Source organism: Cupressus sempervirens, chromosome 11 (genome assembly GCF_028749045.1).
Source record: "Cupressus sempervirens isolate cs-2001-9-10 chromosome 11, ASM2874904v1, whole genome shotgun sequence".
In the NCBI taxonomy this organism is placed as follows: domain Eukaryota; kingdom Viridiplantae; phylum Streptophyta; class Pinopsida; order Cupressales; family Cupressaceae; genus Cupressus; species Cupressus sempervirens.
In genome coordinates, this window is record NC_143128.1 from 619,723,001 (window position 1) to 619,746,508 (window position 23,508).

General features: G+C 35.2%; 1 protein-coding gene across 5 annotated transcripts in view; it reads left to right on the top strand.

Annotated features, from left to right (window-relative positions):
- Positions 1-19,278, top strand: part of LOC149531220 (uncharacterized) — a 100,251-nt gene extending 80,973 nt beyond the window's left edge. For 2 of the 5 annotated variants that reach the window (XR_016358447.1, XM_089808669.1), the window contains one exon: positions 18,757-19,238. Coding sequence is in view for 1 of the 5 variants with exons in the window: in XM_089808669.1 (XP_089664795.1) it covers positions 18,757-18,775 (19 nt within the window). In the remaining 4 variants the exon portion in view is untranslated. Of the gene's footprint in view, positions 1-18,756 lie in introns of all 5 variants that reach the window. The other 3 variants (XM_089808668.1, XM_089808666.1, XM_089808667.1) reach the window with 2 other exon arrangements.
- The last annotated feature ends 4,230 nt before the right edge of the window (positions 19,279-23,508 follow it).

Here is a 23,508-nt window from a genome sequence, read left to right on the forward strand (position 1 = left end):
AGAAGATGGTAAAATGACAATCTATTTCTACTCCCATGGTCAGATGGATAGATTGTTTTGGATGTAGGTGTTGACAGGATTAAGGTTTTATTTCTTATGTATCATGATGAGTTGCTTCACAGTAAGACATAGTGCTGCTGTTTTCAGAGTGATGTAGTAGATTGGTGTAGCAGCGTTTTTGAGATTGCTTTGGGATCTAGGGATCTTGTTGATGAACATGCATTAGAACATTTTGCTTCACAACGTGGCAGGTTATGATTTTAGTTATTCCACAATGTGCCATAGAGATGCTTGCAAATTTAAATGGGACCTTGGTATTGGTATGTAGGTTCATAATTGCTTGAGGACAAGCACTCTCTGAGGGAGGACTAATGATAAAATGACAATCTATTTCTTCTCCCATGGTCAGATGGATAGATAGTTTTGGGGTGCACGTGTTGACAGGATTAAGGCTTGTTGATAGGATTATGGGTGGAACATTTTTCTTCAGAATGTGACAGGTTATAGGATTAAGGTTGGAACATTTTGCTTCACAATGTGACAGGTTATGATTTTAGTTTTTCCACAATGTGCCATAGAGACGCTTGCAAATTTAAATGGGACCTTGGTATTGGTAAGTAGACTCATAATTGCTTGAGGACAAGCAATCTCTAAGGAGGGAGGACTAATGGTAAAATGACAATCTATTTCTACTCCCATGGTCAGATGGATAGATTTTTTTTGGGGTGTAGGTGCTGATAGGATTAAGGCTTTATTTCTTATCATGTATCATGTATCATGATGAGTTGCTTCATCGCGTGAGACAATTCTGATTTTTCAGAGTGAAGTAGATTGGTGAAGTAGTGGTTTTGAGATTGCTTTGGGACTCACGGATCTTATTGATGAACGATGCATTCAAACATTTTGCTTCACAATGTGACAGGTTATGATTTTAGTTATTCTGCAATGTGCCATAGAGACGCTTGCAAATTTATATGGGACCTTGGTGTTGGTATGCAGATTCATGATTGCTTGAGGACAAGAAATCTCCGAGGGAGGATTGCAATGCCCCTTTTTGGGGACATCAGAAAATTAAATGTCAACTACACAAAAAATTTTAAATGACTTGATTGGAGCTTAATGCAAATTGATAAGTCATTTTAATATAAAAAAGAGGTTTGAAATATAGGATTTGGAAAACAAAGGGTCACAAGGATGCTCTTAAAAATAACAAAGAGAAGCTCATTTGGGATTATGCTTGATTTATGACTTGGAGAATTTGGAAGCTTTAGCTTTTAGCAGGTTTGAGGATAAGAATTCTCAAGTTTGGAGGTAGTGGACGGAAACCCATTGTCAGTTGGAGATATCACGCATGTATCTCAGTTTCAGATTCATATTTCTAGTATCCAATCTTGCTGTAAGTTCTGTAAAAACAATTGGATCTTTGTTACTCCTTAGTGAAGAGTTAATTGCAATATTCATTTTTGAAACTCTACTTCAATTGGGCATTTTGTATTTTTGGTGGATTAATTGAAATCAATTGCAAGCAAATATTTGTTTGAATTTCTTTGTTAAAATTTTGGAGATAAAATACTATGGCGATATTATAAGAGGAAGGTGGATTGATTATACCAATTAAATAAAGTCACCACATTGTAAATGGCCTCACCTTGACAACTAGTTGTACTGGCATCGCAAGATTCTTCTCTCGAACAACATCAATTTGATCTTATGGCAATTCTTCACATGCTCAAGTGTGTCCATGAAAAACATTGGTCAATAACATCAATTTGATCTTATGGTAATTCTTCACATGCTCATGTGCGTCCATGAAAAATGTTGGTCAATAATAACCTGCTCTCAATATCTTATGTGCTAGGCCAAGATTGCTCCATGTCTTATTTCCAATTTGTAATGAAAGTGCTCTAAAATTCTTCCTTCTTCCTTCCCAACGAATTTCAAGTATATGCCTTCATGATTATGCTTCTATAAATATTGACCCCTGCAGCATATATCTTTTTCTTTTCAACCTCAATGCCTGCTTTTGTACTGGATTCAAATGTGAGGGACATTTATGGTTCAGCAAGGAACTGATGATATCCTTGTACCACTCATTTGGGCATCATCCTATAATTCATAAACCTATTGCATTAGACTTGGTCCATCATATGCAATCTTTTGTCCCCTGAAAAACTTCATTGGTTGATTATCAATGTCATATTCTTGGATAGCAGTAACCCACTTTCCTTTTCTTTTGCCTAGTTCTTTTTACATATATTAGACACTATAGCATGTACTTTACCCAAGGTGTAATGCTCAAACTTCTTTATCGCTTTCACTAAGGTTTAAGCTTACTTCTCTATGTTGGGTATCTTAGCTCTGCTTTCTTGAAAGGTGCTCTCATGAAGGCGATTGGATGCTCCTCACTTTCTTTTTTCTTTTCTGTAAGAATTGTTGCACATGCATGATTTGAGCCAAATTAATATATGTAGAAGGGCTTCTCATAATATGGACTCGTGAGAATTGGCGCATTGACAATTGCATCCTTTATTTCTTAAAATTCTCACCTAGTATTGGAGTCTAGTCTATATTAGCATCCTTCTCAAGCATGTCATTATATGGGTTTCGGTATCTCTGGAAATCTTGAAATGAATTTCGTCACAAAATTAATCTACCCAAAGAAAGATTTCAACTCTTTCTTGCTAGCTGGTAGATTCAATTTTAAAATAGCTTCCACTCTTTCATGATCTATCATAACTCCCTTTTCTAAAATGACATGTCCAAGTAGCTTTCCTTCTGTCGCCCCAAACATGCACTTCTTTGAATTGAGAGAGGCTCCAAACATTGTACATCTTGAAAATACCTTTCTCAAATCCTCAATATGATCTTCTCTTTGCTTGGAAAAAAACACTGATGTCATCCATATAAATAATGATACATTTATCCCATAAGTCTTTGAAAATGTAGTCCATCGTCCTTTTAAATGTTTCTCCTTTGTTGATTAAGCCATAAGGCATTCTCTTGTATTCAAAGGTGTAATGTCCCCGTTCTCAAGTAAGATTTAATGATAATAATAATAAGTCAATAGCAATTTATATATATATATATATATATATATATATATATATATATATATATATATATATATATATATAGTATTAATAAGATTTTGATATAAGATTATATATCAATAAACAAATAGATATTGAATCATATAGATAATAAGATAAAAGTAGAACTTTCAAAATATCAAGTGATAAATAAAGAAATAATATAGTAGTACATCACATATAAATATAAATGATAAAAATATATAAATAATAAAAAGAGAATTTTATAAATGATAATAATACTGAAGTAATCATAATGAAGTATTAAGACACTTGAACACATATAATGGTCAACGAAACTCCTATGTGGGTAGACGAAGGAAAGGAGATGCGAAACTTTAATACTGTGGCCAGCGAATACATTACAGATCCGGAACGTTGTCTTGACGGTAGTACCATCCTTGCCACTTTATGTGATATTCATCACATGCCAGCCATGACATAACAAGACTATTCATTCATAAATACAATATGAGAACTATATTTAATAAACAAATCAATGGACAAAGTAATCGTTCTATTCGTTATTCCCGAACTAAAAAAGCTAACATTTAATGAAATTTAAATGAAATGATTAACTCATGAAGAGGTGCGATCAAATGAGTATGAGTTGTGTTTGGAAGGATGCACTCATTATTTACTAGGGCATCGAGGATTCGAATCTATATTAGTTCACTTTCCATTGTGGCAGTGGGGATATCAGAGAGGAACGTCCATCACAAGCAAGCATTACCAACGGAAGAAGTGATTTATATTCCAAGATGATAGATAGTTTGGCAACATGGTTAGGAAAAATAAAATGAGTTTAAGCAAGGCAGAAGATTGGGAACTGTAGACAGCAAATACATAAGAGCTTCGACCAAGTGTGTGAAATATAATGTCTTAAATCATCAAAACAAAACATCATCGTGTTAGAAATGTCTCAAAGGAAAACCATTAAACCGTCTCAGGAAATATATACATTCAGGATCAAGTTGCAAATAAAGGAAGGCATGGAATAGAAAGTCCCAGTATTCAAATCACTAAAAGAATGAAGAGAGACAACCGTGGGAGCATCTGCCATATTACCAAGGGCAAAGTGGCAAAGAAATTACATACAATTTTATTGAATGAATAATCAGGGAGGATGGAGACGTAAGGTTTGATAATCTTAAAAATTAATAACACCGACACCCTAGAAATAAGCACAGGTAGAGGAAGCGACAAAGCATAGACAAAGCACAACATGAAGATACTAAGGGAGGTCAATATAAAGAAAGATTTATATCAGAATCGTCAAATAATCAGAGAACGAGAAGGATAAAAATCATAAAATAGGAAGCTTACACTAGCATTCTCAAGATATTCATATCAGTCCACTTATATATATTATATCTGATAAGGAGAATAGTCATGGTGATATTATATAAATGAAACTATCCCAATTACATACAACCCTCAAATTAGCAATGGTATAGTTATAATCAAGTATACTTGTTGATGAAAATATAGAATTAGGAAGATTGGTATATTATGAAGAGTGTTGGTATTTGCAATGAGTAATTGCTTGCACCCTAGTTTGATGTAGAGTATAAGTATTAGTCTTTGCAATTGAAGTTTTGAGAAGAGTATTTCGATGTTTTAAGCTGGCTAACTAAGGGACATTACAGTGCAATGAACTTGCTTCCCCAACCAAACTATTTGCTACATTGTCACAAGATCTATATGCGAACATGATTCCACAAGCATGAAAACAACTCTTCTTCGATACCTTTGTGACCTCTTGTTGTGGCATGCACACCTGCTTCAAATTTGGTGTATCATCAAGTGTGGATCCCTTGACACATGGATTATCTTTGCTTCTTTGTTCATAGCACACAACAAGCCTACATTTAGAGCTTCCTATTCAACCACATTGTTTGTATAAGGAAATTGCAATTTACGTGCTTCCAAATATGTCTCTCCTATTGGACTGGTTAACTCAAGCTTTTGAACTTGTTTTGGCAGATTTGATTTGTCTTCTGCGATTCTTTTGTCATCCTATACTGTGACCTGATCTTGATTTCTTTCTTCTCTCATTTTACTACTTTCAGCTATGTCTTCTTGTGGAGGCATATCCCTTTGCTTCAACTTTTCATTTGGAATTGTAATAACTCTGTTTGGTTATAGCTAAATCAAGCATCAATTTCTTTCACATTTCAATGGTTTGACATTTTGTCAAACACTTGGCAATCAACCCAATTACCACTGAATATATGATGTCTTAAATTTTTAAACACAATATCAGGATGTACAAGAAACTGATTGCAAATTCATTTAATTTTGGCCTTATAAGTTTTCCATAAATAAATATCAAACACCAATAAACAATTCTGAAATGATTCACACCAGCCTCTGAATTCATTCATCAACAAACCATATAGCAATATAATGAAAAGGGAATTTAATTGTTGGCTGATTATAAATTAGAATTTGAAGCTAGCTTGTTTACTTTCAAACTATGTAATATTAACTAAATTTTACAAATTAAGAACTTGGTCTTTGCCATAGAATGTAATTGCAAAGTCAAACTGAAAGCCGCCTGGTCCAATTTCAATCTAGCGTAAACAATGTACCCTTACAAATGTTGTCCAAAACAAACTCCAATCTGCAGACTAAACCCTCATAACAGAGAAATTATAATATTCAATTGTATAAATGCTCCTCAACCACAATTAATACAGAAAGAGGAGACGATAATGAAACTCAAAAGTCCACAATACCTCAGCTGTGGATTCTTAGAATTAAATCTACAACACTTCAACTATAGATCCCAAACCTTTATACTTCGGCAAGAGCACAAACTTGAGACTCAGAAATGTCACAAACTTTAGACTCGGAAATGTCACAAAGACAACAAGAGCAAAATGAGATAATCAAATAATTGGATGCTTTACTCATCAAATGGGCTCATATTTATAATCTCCAAATGGCACAAAGTTTTCCAAATGAACTTCACTTAAGAAGCTTCTCACACACAACATTAAATTATAATAAAGTGCCATTATAATTTGATTTATTAATTGCTTTTGGCTCCGAAAATGCCCTTTTCCACCATAACTTAAAATTCTGACACATAAGGCCATTGTTTCTTGTTCTCGTGATTTAAAACTTTTCGTCTTGGTTCCAACGAGCTATGATACTGAGGTGACAAACCAACAACACTATCAAAAATAACAACCTCAATGTATTTATATGGATAATAATAATAATAATTCACCTGTCTTGCGAAAACAATTGAACAGACATCAGAATGAAAATATGACAGCACCAAAGTGATTTTGATGATGAAAGATGATGAATGAACCTAACGAGGTGACTTACTATAAATAGACGCTCCCTCCAAGATTCTTGGAGCTCAAACTGGAAGCTCGAAAGAAAAACTGAGAGCATCCTCCAACTCCTCTTACTATAAATTGACTCCAACTGAGCTCATCGGAACCAACAGATTGACTTACTATAAATAGTAAGTCCCTCAAACAGAGCCAAAACACACTATAGGCTGCTGGAAAGCCTATAACCACACAACTAAGACCCTCAAATCCCACTATCAGCTCACGAGGGTCGCATTGGTGAACTGACTTGGCCAACTGTAGGAACCTACTAAACATGGGGACATTACAGTCCTCCCTCCCTAAAATTGCTTGTCCCCAAGCAATCTCAGAGCAAAATGAACATCACAATCCCCTTGGATCCCAAAGGTAGAACTGCGTACTATCCCTATTGTGTACAAGAAACTCATGTAACATCAACACCCAGGTAACTGATATGAATGATAGAATCATTTGGAAACTAACTGTAGACACTGATAGTGATGACAACCCATCGAAACTCAATCCAACTAAAATACCAACTTTGTCCACACTCGAGTCTCCATCAAACTGATACTCACACCCAACTGCATTGTGGAGATGGTAACAACCATAAGTAATTGAAACACTACCACCAACTCCAACCTCTGCCAAATTGTCCCAGATGTGTAGATACTGCAAGTGGTCTAACTTGCAGCTGTCAATCCCATCTGCAAAAGATGGTGCTAACCCATCCCATAATGGATGGTATGAAAGTGGAGCCAACTCACACTGACATGAAACCAAGTCCTCTACCTATGGGTCAAAAGAAAAGTGATGAGCACTCGTCACAATGTAATGCCGATAAAAACTCCCGATCTCTGTCAAGGGCTCATCATCATCAAACTAGAAATTAGAAGATGGCTCCAATCTCTGACTCCGAACTATTGGTTGAGAGGGATTCTGGGAAACCCTCTTAGCAAACCCAACCTCGAAATCCCTACGGGGAAGCATACTAGACAGAGTCTCTACAATCTTTCCCACCAACCTTTGAATAGCATGAGAGCCTCGGATGAGAGTACCCTCAGACACTCTGTATGAATCCTCCCTCACATTTGAACACTCCAATAGATACTCCATAAAGGACTCTGTGCAATAGAAATTATATGTGGAAGCATCAACTTGCTCCCTTGCAACCCACAACTGATCCCTCTGAAAATGTGGCACTGCCAACTGTCCAGTGCTATCAGCTGTATGAGATGAAGAAATAGATTCGCTTCCAGCAGAAGGAAGCAAATCAACATGAGAGCCCAACTCCCCTGATACTCTCATTTCATCCGTATCTACTGCACCCATATCCTGGATGGATGTGTCGGCCACATCATCACAACCATCATCCCCAACCATAGAAGCAAACTCACCACCAACCACAATATGCAACTGAACTAGATCTAGGGCTAGTGTGGTCCAAACATGCTCCAACTCCATGATCACCTCATCCAGTCGTGACTGTGACTCTTGAAGAGCCCACTAAGTACATTGAAGAGAGTCCACAGTCACCTCAAGCTCTTGGGTGAGCTCCACCACCTCCTCCTCTTTCTCTAACAATGTCTCATGACAGGTGCTATCCCACTTCAAAAGATAATCCCGATCAGTAACCAGCTGCGAGTAATTATGCTTCAAGATCTTGACAACCTCTCGAAGCGCATGAGCCTCTGCTAGAGAAAGATTACTATCATTGCACTCATTAGACATAAGAGCACCCCGACCAGATGTAGCTAGCATCTGACGGACAACATCATGATGCCCAAGAGCTAAAGAAATGTCACTATCACTCACGTTCAGTTGATTGGTCACACGATGTCTTTGTAACCCTTGACTCCTATGCAATCTCTGTCTCACTAACTGCACTGTGATAGGAAACTGAATCAGAACTGCCCACCACAAGATCACTCATATGTGTGCCATCACCCTCACACAACTTCGCATCCGAAGAAATGGAAGCCCTCACAATATCAAATGTATCATCAGATGTGTCCATACTATCTGCATTGACATCTATTGGCTCCGATGTAACATACAAATCACCACCATCACAGCTGGGTGACTCCATACATGCATTGGTCCCACCTGAGGGAGCAACTGCCTCCTGTACTGGAGCAACACTATGATAACTCACATACAAATCTCCAATAATAATCCCCTCCTCGAGAGAGCCAGAAGTGTCAGTAGTAACAACTGCCTCAACTATCTCTACACTAGCTACAACAACTCTGGGAGCCTCAACCCGTTGAAGCTTAATGCCGCTATCCACCAAGGGTACTGACACATCTACTGATCTCTATGAAATGAGTTCATCATCAACATTGCGGATGGGGCTAGGAGGTGTCATACTAAATATAGGTACATTAGCATCATGGATACTTGTCGGTGAAAACTCAAGCTTCCTTCCCTGCAACCTCGATGTTAGCCTTCTAAAGGCGGAAACCATATACCTCACTGCCCTCTCAACTGTCGCGGGATCTGTCACGCTCTCGGCCAACCTCTATTGATGACGCTTCATTTTCTCCAAACTCTCCTACAAGGCATTCATTTTTACGCTAACTTCCTCATTACTCCTTTGACTTCTAGAACTGCCAGTCCTATGTCTGTCCATAGTTCAAGAAAATAAAGTGCTGGTCCCTCTAGAAATCAAATCTGAAAATCTTCAAAGTCAGCACCGAACAAAATAAAGACTGAGTCCAATTCTTGTAGGCTAGCAAGAAACTGCTCTGATACCATTGTAATAACCCTGTTTGGTTATAGCTAAATCAAGCATCAATTTCTTTCACATTTTAATGGTTTGACATTTTGTCAAACAGTCGGCAAGCAACCCAATTACCATTGAATATATGATGTCTTAAATTTTCAAACACAATATCAAGATGTATAGGAAACTGATCACAAATTCATTTAATTTTGGCCTTATAAGTTTTGCATAAATAAATACCAAACACCAATAAACAATTCTGAAATGATTCCCACTAGCCTCTGAATTCATTCATCAACAAACCATATAGCAATATAATGAAAAGGGAATTTAATTGTTGGCTGATTATAAATCAGAATTTGAAGCCAACCTGTTTACTTTCAAACTATGTAATATTAACTGAATTTTACAAATTAAGAACCTGGTCTTTGCCATATAATGTATTTGCAAAGTCAAACTGAAAGCCACCTGGTCCAATTTCAATTTGGACAATCTACCCTTACAAATGCTGCCCAAAACAAACTCCAATTTGCAGATTAAACCCTTGTCTAGCAACAGAGTAATTATAATATTCAATTGTAAAAATGCTCTTCAGCCACAGTCAATATAGAAAGAGGAGACGATAATAAAACTCAAAAGTCCACAATACCTCAGCTATGAATTCTCAGAATTAAACCTACAATACTTCAGCTGTAGATCCCAAACCCTTATACTTCAGCAAGGGCACAGACTTCAGACTTAGAAATGTCACAAAGACAACAAGAACAAAATAAGATTATCAAATAATTGGATGCTTTACTCATCAAATGGGCTCATATTTATAATCTCCAAATGACACAAAGTTTCCCAAATGAACTTCACTTAAGAAGCTTCCCACACACAACATTAAAATATAATAAAGTGCTACTATAATCTGATTTATTAATTGCTTTTAGCTCCTAAAATGACCTTTTCCACCATAACTTAAAATTTTGACATGTAAGGCCACTGTTTCTTGTTCCCATGATTTAAAACTTTTTGTCTTGGTTCCGACGAGCTATGATATTGAGGTGACCAACCAACAACACTATCAAAAATAGCAACCTTAGCGTACTTATATGAATAATAATAATAATTCAGACATCTTGCAAAAACCACTGAAGAGGCATTAGAATCAAAATCTGACAACACCAAGGGGATCCCGATGATGAAAGATGATGAATGAACCTGATGGGGTGACTTACTATATATAGACGCTCCCTCCAAGATTCTTGGAGCTCAAATTGGAAGCTCGAAATAAAAATTGAGAGCATCCTCCAACTACTCTAACTCAACTGAGCTGGTTGGAACCAATAGATTGACTTACTATAAATAGTAAGTCCCTTAAACAAAGCCAAAACACACCAGAGGCTGTTGGAAAGCCTATAACCACACAACTTAGACCCTCAAATCCCACTGTCAGCTCACGAGGGTCGCGATGGTGAACTGACCTGGCCAACTGTAGGAACCTGCTAAAAATGGGGACATTACAAAATCTTTGTATAGTTCATTCTTCTTTAAAGTGCCTGAGATTATTTTATCAATTTGTTCTAATGTGATGTTGCACATAGAGCAAGACAACTTTGAGTGAAATGTGTTGTGGATCCTACAATAGTTGGGCGGCAACAAATCTCATATCAAAGTTTTGTTGCCCAACTCTATTTCTTGTCTTGTTTCTTGTTGAACCAGGAAATCATGGCTGAACCTAGGCTGAAGCAACATCTTGAATTACTCTTCTTGTTATGCACACACACTACCTAGTCCGAATCAGAGAACCCTTGCAAGTTCAACTCTACACATGAATATCTCAAGCCATATCCCATTGTACCACAGACATATCTCAATATATGTTTGGCTGCCACAAGATGGATTTGCCTTGGTTCACACATAAACAGACTCAAGGAATTAACTGCATAGCATATGTCAGGCCTCGTGTTAACCAAATACATCAAAGAACCAATTAACAGCTTGTACATAATAGGATCAACTAAATCTAAAGTAGTTGCATCTTCATGTAACTTTTTCAGATTTGCTTCCATAGGAGTCAACATAGATTTATACTCACATGCCAAATCTCTTTGAAATATCAATTGCATCATTTGATCTTCGCCATATCTCAAGCCCAAGGAAATAATGCAACAAACCAAGAGCTTTCATTTCAAATTCATAAGCTAACTCCTTGCAATTGGCAATGAGATCATCATTACAAGTAAGAAATAAATCATCAACATACAATACTAAAATCAGCACTTTGTCATCACATACCTCAAAGTATAAATTTGGATCGACATCATTCTTTAGGAAGCCCAAGCTCAAAAGATAATGGTCTATCCTCTCACACCAAGCATGAGGGGCTTGTTTGAGGCCATTCAATGCCTTTTTCAGTTTGCAAACATGAGAGTCTCTATCATGAATCACAAAGCCCTCTGTATGTATACTTCCTCTTCAATTATACCATTTAAGAATGTCATTTTCACATCCATTTGATGAACCAAACCTTAAATGCTACAACAGCTATGATAGTTCTAATGGAAGTGTAGCATGCTACAAATGCAAAAGTCTCTTCATAGTCTATGCCTTCATTTTGTGAAAAACCTTTTGCTTCAAATATGGCCTTGTCTTTCTCCACACTCCCATTAGCTACATGTTTGATTTTGAACAACCACTTAAAAGAAACAACTGATATATTTGAGGCCTTGGAACAACGTCCCATACATCATTTTTTATGATGGATTGATACTCCATCATGCCATCTTTCCACATTTTCTGATTTGAAGCCTCTTCAACACTGGAAGGTTCAAATGCTATAATGTGGCTCATCAAAGCCACATTACTAGAAAACTTATGAGGCCTTTTACTCTCTGAAAGTACCACAAGGGGCTGCATATTTTTCAGCCTCTTCCATAGTGTGCCTGGCCCACAAAGGTCTTTTCTTATTAGCTGAACTATTACTGGGACCTGCTCAAGTGTCTATAGAGTCAACTGGATTAGTAGCCTCCTCTAATTCTAGATTCTCCCTCTGGATCTCTAAAGGTGGATCCAGATAGGCCATATCTATATCTTGAGGATTCTCAAAATCTTCCCTTCCAGATTCTATGTTAGACTCTTTGAATTTCTTGCAAGCTACATCTTCATCAAAAGAAACATCCCCACTGACTTCAATTTGCTTTGAATTGTATGTAGATTCTGTATGCTTTTGAAGATTCACTGCAACCAACAAAGATGCCTCTCTTTCCTGATGTTTCTAACTTTTTTCTGTTTTCTTTTAGAACATGAATATAAACAAGGCATCTAAAGATTTTGAAATACTAATATCCTGTTCTTTCTTTTAGCTGCATCGTTTTGTTGAGAATTATTAGGGACACATAACTCCCTCTTAATCCTAGCTTCAACACAAAAGTTATGAAAGATACTAGAAACATATTCTCCTCCATTATCATACGTTAATAACTTATTATTCTTTTTCAATAAATTTTCAACAAGTGCTTTGAATTCTTTAAAATGGGACAACACTTCATCAGAATTCTAAACTTCCACGAAGAGAAGTCAGAAGAGCCATCCAATCTGTCTTCAACCTTCAAACCATTCACCATGACGATAGCTACAAACAATCAATTAAAAGTAGAACAAATAGAAAAAGTATAACAATACTTTCTTGTTCTAGATTGAATCTTCAAATCTACTGTAATACTTTGTTAAATTTAGGAACCAAAATAAAATTTATAACAAATGAAATGCAAGATTTAGAATAACAAATAGCACAATAGATATTATCCTAGGAAAAGTCCTCCTCTTGAGGGAAACAGCCCAAGCCACAAAAATGTTGATTCCTAGATATCAAAACTAATGCAACAGGTCTTGCTTATGATTGAAGTCTACAACACTTGTAATCAAGAAGACTTTCCTTATTTTATTAGAGCTCTTGACAAGATTTACGAAACAGTTCAATGATCATACTCAGATCAAAATATTATCAAAAAAGGTCTTTGCATATCTATATGAATTATAAATCTTTAAAGACACAGCTGCAAAAATCCTGTTCAACCTAAAAAAAAATATAACTCTTGGGTAATAGGAAGAGTTTCGAGGAAGTCCAAACAACAGCCATTATAGACACACAACAACAAGAATATGAATCAACACTAACAAAAGGAGGATTGTTAAAGAGAGCATGAGAACCGACGACTAAAAATGTTGACTCCACAAATTAAACTGCTAACCCTTCATAGTCATTACTCAATGGTAATTACTAACAACAAGACGGGTACCCACACGATGCCATGAATAACAACGGTGCCGAGTCATAATTTCTATCACGCTGGAAAGAAGACACACAACCAGAGAAAACTTCATGAATAAAATAAATGGATGACCCTAAGTTCAAGCACCATAGGATTAACTTAGAATGAACAATAACACCACCAAAAATACATCGAAGACTATAAACATAAAGAGGCATGACCAAAATAGGAATACGAAGTGGAAGTATGAAGAAGTAGAATTGAAGCATCGAACGAATAGAAGAATCTCAAGTAATTCTCGTTAATCATCTCAGGTAAAAGATCTGTCTTGCTACTACATGATTCAGCATATTCTACTATTGTGGAGGTGGAAACACCAACGAAAGGACTTGACTGAGGCAGGTCTCCAAATAGCGCCAACATTTCTCTCATTTTCATGTGTGCAGGTCTCATAGAGGTACAACTTCAAAACATCAGCTTCATCAACTTTATCATCTCACGGTTAACCTTTTGAGATCACCTCTTTCTTCCTTTGTGATTTTCATAGCAAAGATCGTACTTTATTGTCATGTTTAATTTTCTACTCGAGGCATAGTTATATTCTGTTTATTTTAGTTTAGCTTTCAACTTTCAGCCATCATCTCTATACTTTGTAGGGGATGTGAGCACACCATGTTGTCCTTGCGACCCGCACTGGCATCTAGGGCAGTGAGCTCACAAGTCTCGGTGCTTCTTGCTCTTTCAATTTCAGTAGTCTAAATAGTTTTATCTGAATTATTCATATTTTTTAATATTTTAGCATCTTGGTTATTTTAGTGTTAGAAGTTAGAACACCCTAGTTCTACCCTTGAAAACTTATTTTTGGCTATTTTTGGCCTTTTGAGATTTCGTCAAATGGTTGGCATGCAATCCTTAAATTATGATTTCCGGAAGAGTATATGTGTCTCTTTGTTTGTATACATGTACCAATGCATGAAATTCAAATTACAATAACAAATTACAATGCAACAATTCCCTTACCAATCTTATTTCAGTTATTTCTATGAAAAAAATTATAATGACAGTTGATATGCAGCCAGCTACATTTATTCAATCATAGAACTATGGAACCTGGAGGTGCAAGTGTGCACAAATGGACATCAAACTACTAGTAACGCTGCCTCTGAGAGCTGACTGGGATTAATGCTGATGCTTGAGATTGATTGAAGATGGCTCTCTAACCCCAGAATGTGTCTTTCCACCACTCCATTGCAGCCCTTACTTAATATTGCTGCTTCCACAAAGATGTCATCCCAATGAGCGAAGGCAGCCTCCAGAAATTCTAACACAGCGTCTGTAATGCTGATACAATCTGCTCTCCACAACATCAGCCAGACTTTACAAGGAAGCAGATATATTATTGAATTTTTACGATAATTACACCCTCAATTCCAACCCAAAATGCTGACCCAAACAAAAATTACTGGCCCTCATATACCGACCAATCTGTAATTATAATTGCCTCCAATCTTGCCAATTAATGTCTGGAATCAGGTGCTGAAGTTCTCCTACCAACCGACCTCATTTTGTAGAAATGGATGGCTCTGAATGTTGCCATCTCCAGGCACAATTTCACTGGATAGTTTCACCAGTTCAAAGTGCATAAGGCTCTGAAGAATTTACAATTCTTCAAGCTGATACTTTGAAACTTTCAATTTCTTCTTCGCAAAACCAAAGCAAAAGCACGAGTCACGAGTGAATGCCATTTCTCTCTTTTGGATTTTTATAATTCACAAGAAGAAATCGATTGCGGCTTCTTCAATACACTTCTCATGACTTATAAAATATTTAGCTTTTGTTGTACTTGCTTTTGATGTATTTGAAATATAATATTTAATTATATTTCCCATCGTTTGGTGCACAACAAAATAACATAAAGTATATTTTATTAATTTCTTACTCCCCTTTAAATTGTACTTTACATTATTTGCCATATGAACTTTATAATTTAACTTTGTGACCATTAAATAACCCATTTTAATAATAAATTCAAATAATATTTAATGATGTGCACCTTTAATTAATTATAATAAAGTTTTAGTTTATTAATAATTTAAATGTCATTACTCAAAAGATACTCATTATTTTTCAAGTTTGTTAAAACCAGGAGGTAACCCACTACATTCAAACCTTCATAAAAATAGTATGGGTCTATCTCTATCAAACCTTGATTTACTAAAATTGGCATATCCCTAAATACCTGATCAGCATAGGTGCCAAAGGTCATCACTACAATTGAGGCCAGTCCAGGTGCCCTGCCAAATATAGAAATGTTGGATAAATGATTTACCAAAGTATACCAAACGGATCCCAATGAAGAGCAAATCCAGAATGCTTTTGTACTATAGAAGGGAAAGAGCCTCCTCTGTTCTGCCAATGGGGAACCTTCTAACCATCTGACTTAGCCTACAAGGGCCAATAATAGGCTAATCCAAACAAACTTTAATGCTCGCGAAAATGGGGACATTACATTTCGCTTTTTTAATTCTTTCACATTAGATGCTTAAGATTAGCTAGAACTCTAAAAAAAAACCATCACATTTGATCCCCCTAGCTTTGTGTGCTAGTTAAAGTGAGGTGGTGCAAGGGAAGGTCCATCGCTTGAGGCTTTAACCAGTCTCTAGGTTGGTGTACTTTTTCCTTCTCCACATGTTGATGAATGGCAATGTAATTGTAGATTATTCTTCATTAACATTGAGATAGCAGATATAACAGATATTTGCATTGATTGATCTTTCTATGGTCTAGTTCATAGGAATAAGTAAATTGATACTTGAAAGAAATTTTGTACTCCCTTAGGATACTGTTAGCATACTTATTTGCATGTCATAGTAATACATAAGCTAGTGACAAATCAAGTAATGGATAGAAGGTTTTTGCAATTCAAGAGTTCAGGCAAAGCCTTAAGAAATTGCATAAGGGAACATTACAGTTTCTTGTCCTACTAAGCCATCACTCTACTACCAAGATAGTAGACAAATCGGAAAATGGAGTTCCTATTGTTAATAGCACTTTCCAGTTTGTCTTAGTGCACCTAAGCAAAGGAGCACTGTGCTGTGCACTGTACTTTATGCTAAGGAACTTTGCAGCATTTCAATTAGTTTTTTGGGGATTGTGTATGGATCTAGAGAGTAAGCCACAACTATAGGAAATGTGGGTTAACTATGTACGGGGTATAGAAGACTGCCAATTAAATATTGCTATGAGCAGGGAGCCAACACGATCCTGTCTGAAAGGGTAGTTATGGATTTCACTGTCATCCATTGTGAAACTCTATCTAGATGCATAGTATACTTGGATTTGGAGAGAAAAATTATGTTCTCTAATTGGAAATCTTGCATATCAAGAGTGATTCAAAATACCGGAATTATTTTCTACAGGCTCTAATAGGATGGATATAACTAGTTGGGTCGCCAGTGGTAATCAACATACAAAATACTATGCACAACTGAACCTCTCCAAAGCCCAAAATTTGGGATTGGATCATGCAAGCTAACTCAGCTGCAGCTCAATTCTTCTCGCCATCCACCCACTTTTCTTGTACTATATGGAAAACATATTGCCCGCATTTGTCAGCAGTTCAATTTCTTAGGTACATTGTTTTTATATTCGTTTCTGTCATCAGTGCAGTGAGCTTTAACAAAATCTTGAAGCATCTCATGAACTTGATCTATAGACTTAGGAAGTAAATCCAACTGTTTCTAGTGATATCGTCAATGAAAATGATTTTTTTTGAAGCTACTAAGAGACGCTATATCCATTTGGCTAATGTCATTATATTTAAGACATGAAGGTGGCTGTGCCTTCCAAGCTATAAGCTTCTCCCTGCAGTGCTATACATTCTAATCTTGTCATTTTGTGCAAGCTATGCATGAGGGCTAGGGGAGGAGCTATTATGATTAAACTTGCCATATTTGTAAAACACAGTGTCTTGGTCTACATAACCAGATGCTGCAACTGTGAATTTCTTGAACATCCTTGATCAGATGTGCCTTGCACTGTATTAGAATGCTCTGGAATCCACACGGGGTGTATTGCAGGAGTCTCTTCCAGAGATGTCATTGTTAAATGAGTTATGTAAGACTCTATGGGGGTTTACAAAGGATGATATTCACAGGCACTTTCAACTTAATAAATGTCAAGGATGACTGTATTTTGGCACCTCACGAATGCTGCCTTGTGATATATACTGTATTTCCAATTATTTCATTGATTGTTTGATTTTCGTCCACAAACACTGATACTAGTTGGTTCTTTATTCAATCTAAATTATGCTATTCAGCTGATTTTTCCTTTGGGAGTTCGGTTTGATTTCTTGGTCATCACTGACAATGTTGCTTACTTCTTAGCTGGTTTCTCTTCACAACTTTCTCCTATTATACCCTCATCCTACCTTAACAAAGGTGTGAATTGAACTATTAAATCTGCCAAACAGAAGTCCTTTAATCTGTACCACCAAGGGAATTTTGAGTGATCTCTTTCACATGCCAACAAATTTAAACAATCTGTGGGAGGGTAGGTTATATGACAAATCAAAATTCAGTCATAATTAATTGGATTGTCAAAAAACATCTGCACATGTTTTAGACACCTGCTAGGTAAATTGGTGGTCTGCTAGGCTATGCAGAAACTTGTAGGGTTTTTGATGATCCCTCGTTGGAATGCTATTGAGTGAGAATGAATTGTTGTATATTTGCAGTGTAGAAATCTTCAGGGAACAGTTGAGATATAACATTCAATTGTATAACTTGGTCAAAAGTTTTGTAAACGAAAACCTATGTCAAAAATTGTGAAGTTGTATGCATGTAATAAAAATTTGAAATTTCTCGAAATAAAATTCTATAAGAGTTGAGACAAATTGATCTGTTTATATTTATCTTTTAAAAACAATGTGATGAAAAATTGTAGCCCTCTGGTCACTACAATTATGCCAAGTTGCAAATATAGGATGAAATTTAAGAAATGCTATATGTTGGAATTAATGTTCCAACTGTAGTGAATAAATCATATCTGATTATGTGTGCTGCATATGTGGCAAAGAGTTTGAGTTGTAAACAATGGCTAGTTGTAGATGTGGTAGATGTGTCTCTCATATCCAGTTAGGTGTCAAGTTCATGTGTGTTTTGTCAATCATGAAGTAGTTTGTTGTCAATCTATTTAGCAGTAATTTAGGAATATTGGTAAGTTAATCTATTGCATAAATATGCATCTATTATTCAAGAATGGAATAACATATTATTTCCTTTTTCTATCTTTTTTTTTTCTGCTGTTCTATTTTTCTAATACTAAATTCATTCCTGGGCGTTCTACAGGACATGGAGGGACAAATGACATTTCAGTGTGAGATGAGGTATCACCAACTAACTAGTTAAGCATGTCAGAGATACTTTTCCCAAGAATAATGATGTTGTTATACCCTATTATTTTGATCTTTGGTCCACAAATTTGTATTGTTATTTCAATATATGCTTAATTGATTGAAAAATTTCATATATTGCCGGATTTATAAGATGAAGAGGTGGCAGATGATGATGATCATGAACTCGAAGAAATCTTTGTCCAGATTTTTTTTGTAACTTGGAAATAGTATAATGATTTGACTTCTTGTCAAATTGATATTGGTTCTTTCAAAATCCTTTATTGATGTATAAATGTCATGTATTGCTTGATCTATAAGGCGAATATATGGTAATGATGATCATTATGAAGCCGATGAAATCTGTGTGTCCAGATGTTTCCATAACTTGGGAACAATATTAAATCTGAATGGAAGATCTAACGTGTCGTTGGTGTACCAAGCGTAATGAACCATCGAGACCTCTTTTTTTACCAAATTGATCAGCTTTTTGTATTGCCTTCTTTCAAAAATCATCCCTTCTATAAAATGATTCTTTTGGAAATTTCTCACCTTCTGTACATCAAGATCATTTTTGTATATTTCCTAGCGTGAGGATTCTTATCTTCTTGCCCATAGAACTAGTTATTTATTTGAAGTGCTCAATTGTAAGTCAGCTTGCATTCTTCCTATCATGAGGTCACTCACATTTTTCTCTGTAGAAAAGCATTTTGTTGTAGATATTCAAGTCACAATTCTTTGATTCCCTTTGCTTCCTATTGTTGGGGCTCTTTGATGTTTATTCACGTCACTGAGTTAGTTGTAGAGAAATGCGTCCATTAAGCTATATACCTTTTCCATCGTTTTCCTCGTGTTCCCAACTGTTCGATATATCTTACACTTGGTAGTATAACAAAAGGAATCTATAGGAAGTAGGAATATTAGAAGATCATTGTGAGCAAATTCTAAAATTTTGAAGGTCATATGATACTGAAATGGGCATCCAATCAAAGTCAACTATGCTCAAAGGGCATAATGTGGCGATCGACAGTGCTCAGGGGTGATCGACAGTGCTCAGGGGCCTTACTTAAGGGTCTGTTTGGCAACGAGAATACAAGTAGAATAGGCATATGTAAATTCTTAAAATTTTGAATTTTTCATTTGGATGCACCAAAATCGGATATGGAATACGAAATAAAATAGGAATACATATTCCAATTTTGACCCAAAAATGAGATTTTGCAAGTCTACCCAAATAGGTGGAATTGGAATGCATATTCCTATTCCAGTTTTATTTATTTTTGGAAACATAAATATTTGGGTCCGTGAATTCCCTATCAAATTCTGGCTGAACCAAACAGAGAATAGGAATATGTACCCCCATTTTCTATTCCAGAATAAGTATTGCAGAATATCTATTCCTATTCCCCTGTTCCTATTCCCGCAGCCAAACGGGCCCTTAACTGAATTATTTCTGGGATTTTGAAGTGTGCACAGTTTGAGAATTACTTGCTACCTTTCCTAGTCTCTTGAATTGATTTCCTATGGGAGATTTGTGCTTATTATGGTTCTTCAATTCTATATTAATATCTTTTCTGTAATATAAATTTTTTCGCTTTTATATTAGAATTGCAATTTTATTTTATAAATATTCTAAATTTATTTGTTTTAGATGACTTAATATAAGTAGGAGATATTTTCCACATCAAGTCAAATTGTGATATTGCTATGAGGATTGAACTCTACATTTTTTGAGTCAAACTTATTGACCTATGTTTCATAAGTAGCAGTTCACATGCATTCTTTTCTCAAAGGAACTCTTGGTGCTTCACCTCTGCAAGCATCACCTAGATTCAATGAGTGATAAGTATGTCAGTCATTCTCATAAGCATTGGGTTCATGTGAACCACTACTCATAAAACATGGGTCAATGAGTTTGATTCAAAAATCACACTTGAATCTTGATACCAATATAACAATAAAGTAATATAGATGCAAAATAAAGATAATTAAAATATTTATGATAAAACATTTAAACTGTAAATTGATTTTTTTATTTTAGAATTATATAATCTAGATTAGGAAATAGTTGAAATGTGCATTATTCAATGTCTTTTTCCATGTCATTTGGTTCTAAAGCAAGTATATAACTATTAATTTAGGCTTCCAATTAAATTTTACTAAGGCTAATTTAAGTTTTTATTTGATTTATTCTAAAGTAAAATAGATATATTAGAAGGATAATTTATTTCAATTAAATTTTACTAATGCTAATTTATGTTTTCATTTGATTTATTTTAAAGTAAAATAGATATATTAGAAGGATAATTTATTTCAAGTACTAAGTACTTAGAATGATGATAAAAAAAAGGCAAGAGCTTACAACACAACAGTAATTTGTGAGCTTCTCATGTGGGAGGTCTTGAGTTCAAATTCGCTTAACACATAAATAATTAATTACAATAAATAATAATTAATCTAAGCTTTGACCGTTTAATTTGAAGGTCACTTATATTTGTATGTTTCCCATCACATTTGCATTATGATTGATGTTGCAATCAATCATTATTTTTAATATTTGATATGGTCTAAAGTGTCTTGTTTTATTAGATATAATTAACTATAGCTAATAATTCTTTAATTTGTTAATCACATACCTTTATTAAATTACATTTAATTTAAATTTGATTTGAAGAGAATTTTTCATTGGCAACCTTTTTTTCCTCATATTATGAGCTATTGCATAAAATGATTTACGGAAATCTAATAGTATAGTTTATCCAACTTTTGTTCAAGCAAATTGAGCTATGCTAGTAGAGTTGTCAAGAAATATGAAATACTATATCACTTGACTATAGTTTCATCTGTAAATAAAAAAATGTTACAAATGTTTTGTTAGTTCGACTTTGAGAGTATTAATAAAAACAAAAAATTAAAAAGAAATCGCATTGTATCTTTGAAAAGTTATTTTATTTTACAGTATATGTATACTATTATAGTTTGATTAGACGTCCTTGGTTGTATAAATACTTTTGTTGGGGGCTTGTTTGATCCCCAAATTTGGCTATTCACAAATAGCATTGGTTGTGTTGTTTGTTCTAACCAAGCTTCTACCCTTTTGTAGTTTAAATAAAATCTGTTCTGTCCTATGTGGATAACGCTTAAGATTGTTTTTATAGAGTATCCACAATGACTTTTAAACCTTAGTGGACCATTACTCCCCAACCTTAATACTTTTGGGTTTTTTATTACAAACTCTTCTCAATGTCACTGTCCTCAAAGTATATTCTCTTAACCATGCATATTATTATGACGTAATTGCCTTCTTTCTATGCTACAATTGACAACGTAATTGCCTTCTTTCTATGCTACAATTGACAATGCCTTTCACCAAACACGATGACCCTTTGCAATCAATAGGTTTTTCCTCCAAACAATGACTTTTTCCAAATATGACCCCACCTGCGACTAATAGGGTTTTGTCATTTAGATAAAGGTAAAAGTTTAGATGGAAATTTCTTTTTTTAAAGCTATCATTTCATAATTTGCAATAATTTTCTAGGGTTCCCCATGACTCATACCTAATGCCTATCATACAGATTTAAGCTCATTCATGGTAGTAGTGATAAGAAACATATACTTTCAATATTAGGAGAATACCCTTTAGGTCGTTGTCCATCCCTTATAGACAGAATAGAGAAATGCCTTTTCTTCGCACTTAACCATATAGGTTTAAGTCATAGGTAAGGCTATTTATCTTTTATGTGAAATTAACCCACCCAATTTGTTTTGAAGTTATCACTCAATTAATTAACTGAATAGGATAAACCAAATTCAGCCACCTTCAAATAGGTTGAGGTGTAGATTTTTCTTACTTTTTTATATAGATTTAAAATTATATATGCTCTCCACAACTTGTATATTTAGGGGCCTTGATCAAAATTTCTTAGTCAGATAGTTGAATCACATCTTCCTTTTTAGTTTGATTAGGTTGCAATATAATAGGAGGGTTAATTTCTATAAAGGTAACACTTCTAATATGTATCACCTTTTGTGTAATAGGGTCCCAAAGTTTGTATTGTTTCAAACCCTTATTGTAAATGATGAAGAAGCATTTCACAACCTTGTCCTTTACTTTGTTTTGTCCTTTGACACATATGCATGTGCCTTGCATTGGCTTTTTTCCTCACAACTTCTCCGATCTCATTCAATTTGTTCCTAAAATACCACCTGGTTCCAATTACATTTTTGTCTGTGGGTCTTGACACCAATGTCCATTTATTGTTTTTCTTAGTTTGGTTTGTCTCTTCATTCATAGCATTGATCCAATCTTCATTATCAAGTACAACTTTCATAGTTCTTGGCTCAAATTTAGCAATCAAACATGTATTATCCTTCAACTTACTTCTTGCCATGACTCTAGCACTCTTGTCTCCAATTATTTGCTTTGGTGAACGGTTCCTTCTCACATACTTTGCTAGGACAAGTTCAACTTTGTGATCTCCAACATTATCATTGCTCCTTTTATATTTAGCATTCTTCTCAAGTTATCTGTTTGTGGATCGGGTAATGCAGGTTGTTGCTTGATGTCTTTCTATTGGTGCTCAGATACTGTACTAGGTTCATCTTCATATACATATACAAACTTGTTGTAATAATTAGGTTCCTTCTTTATTTCCTCATCATTCTTGTCTACAAACTCATCAATTCTAACATTTCCACTTACAAT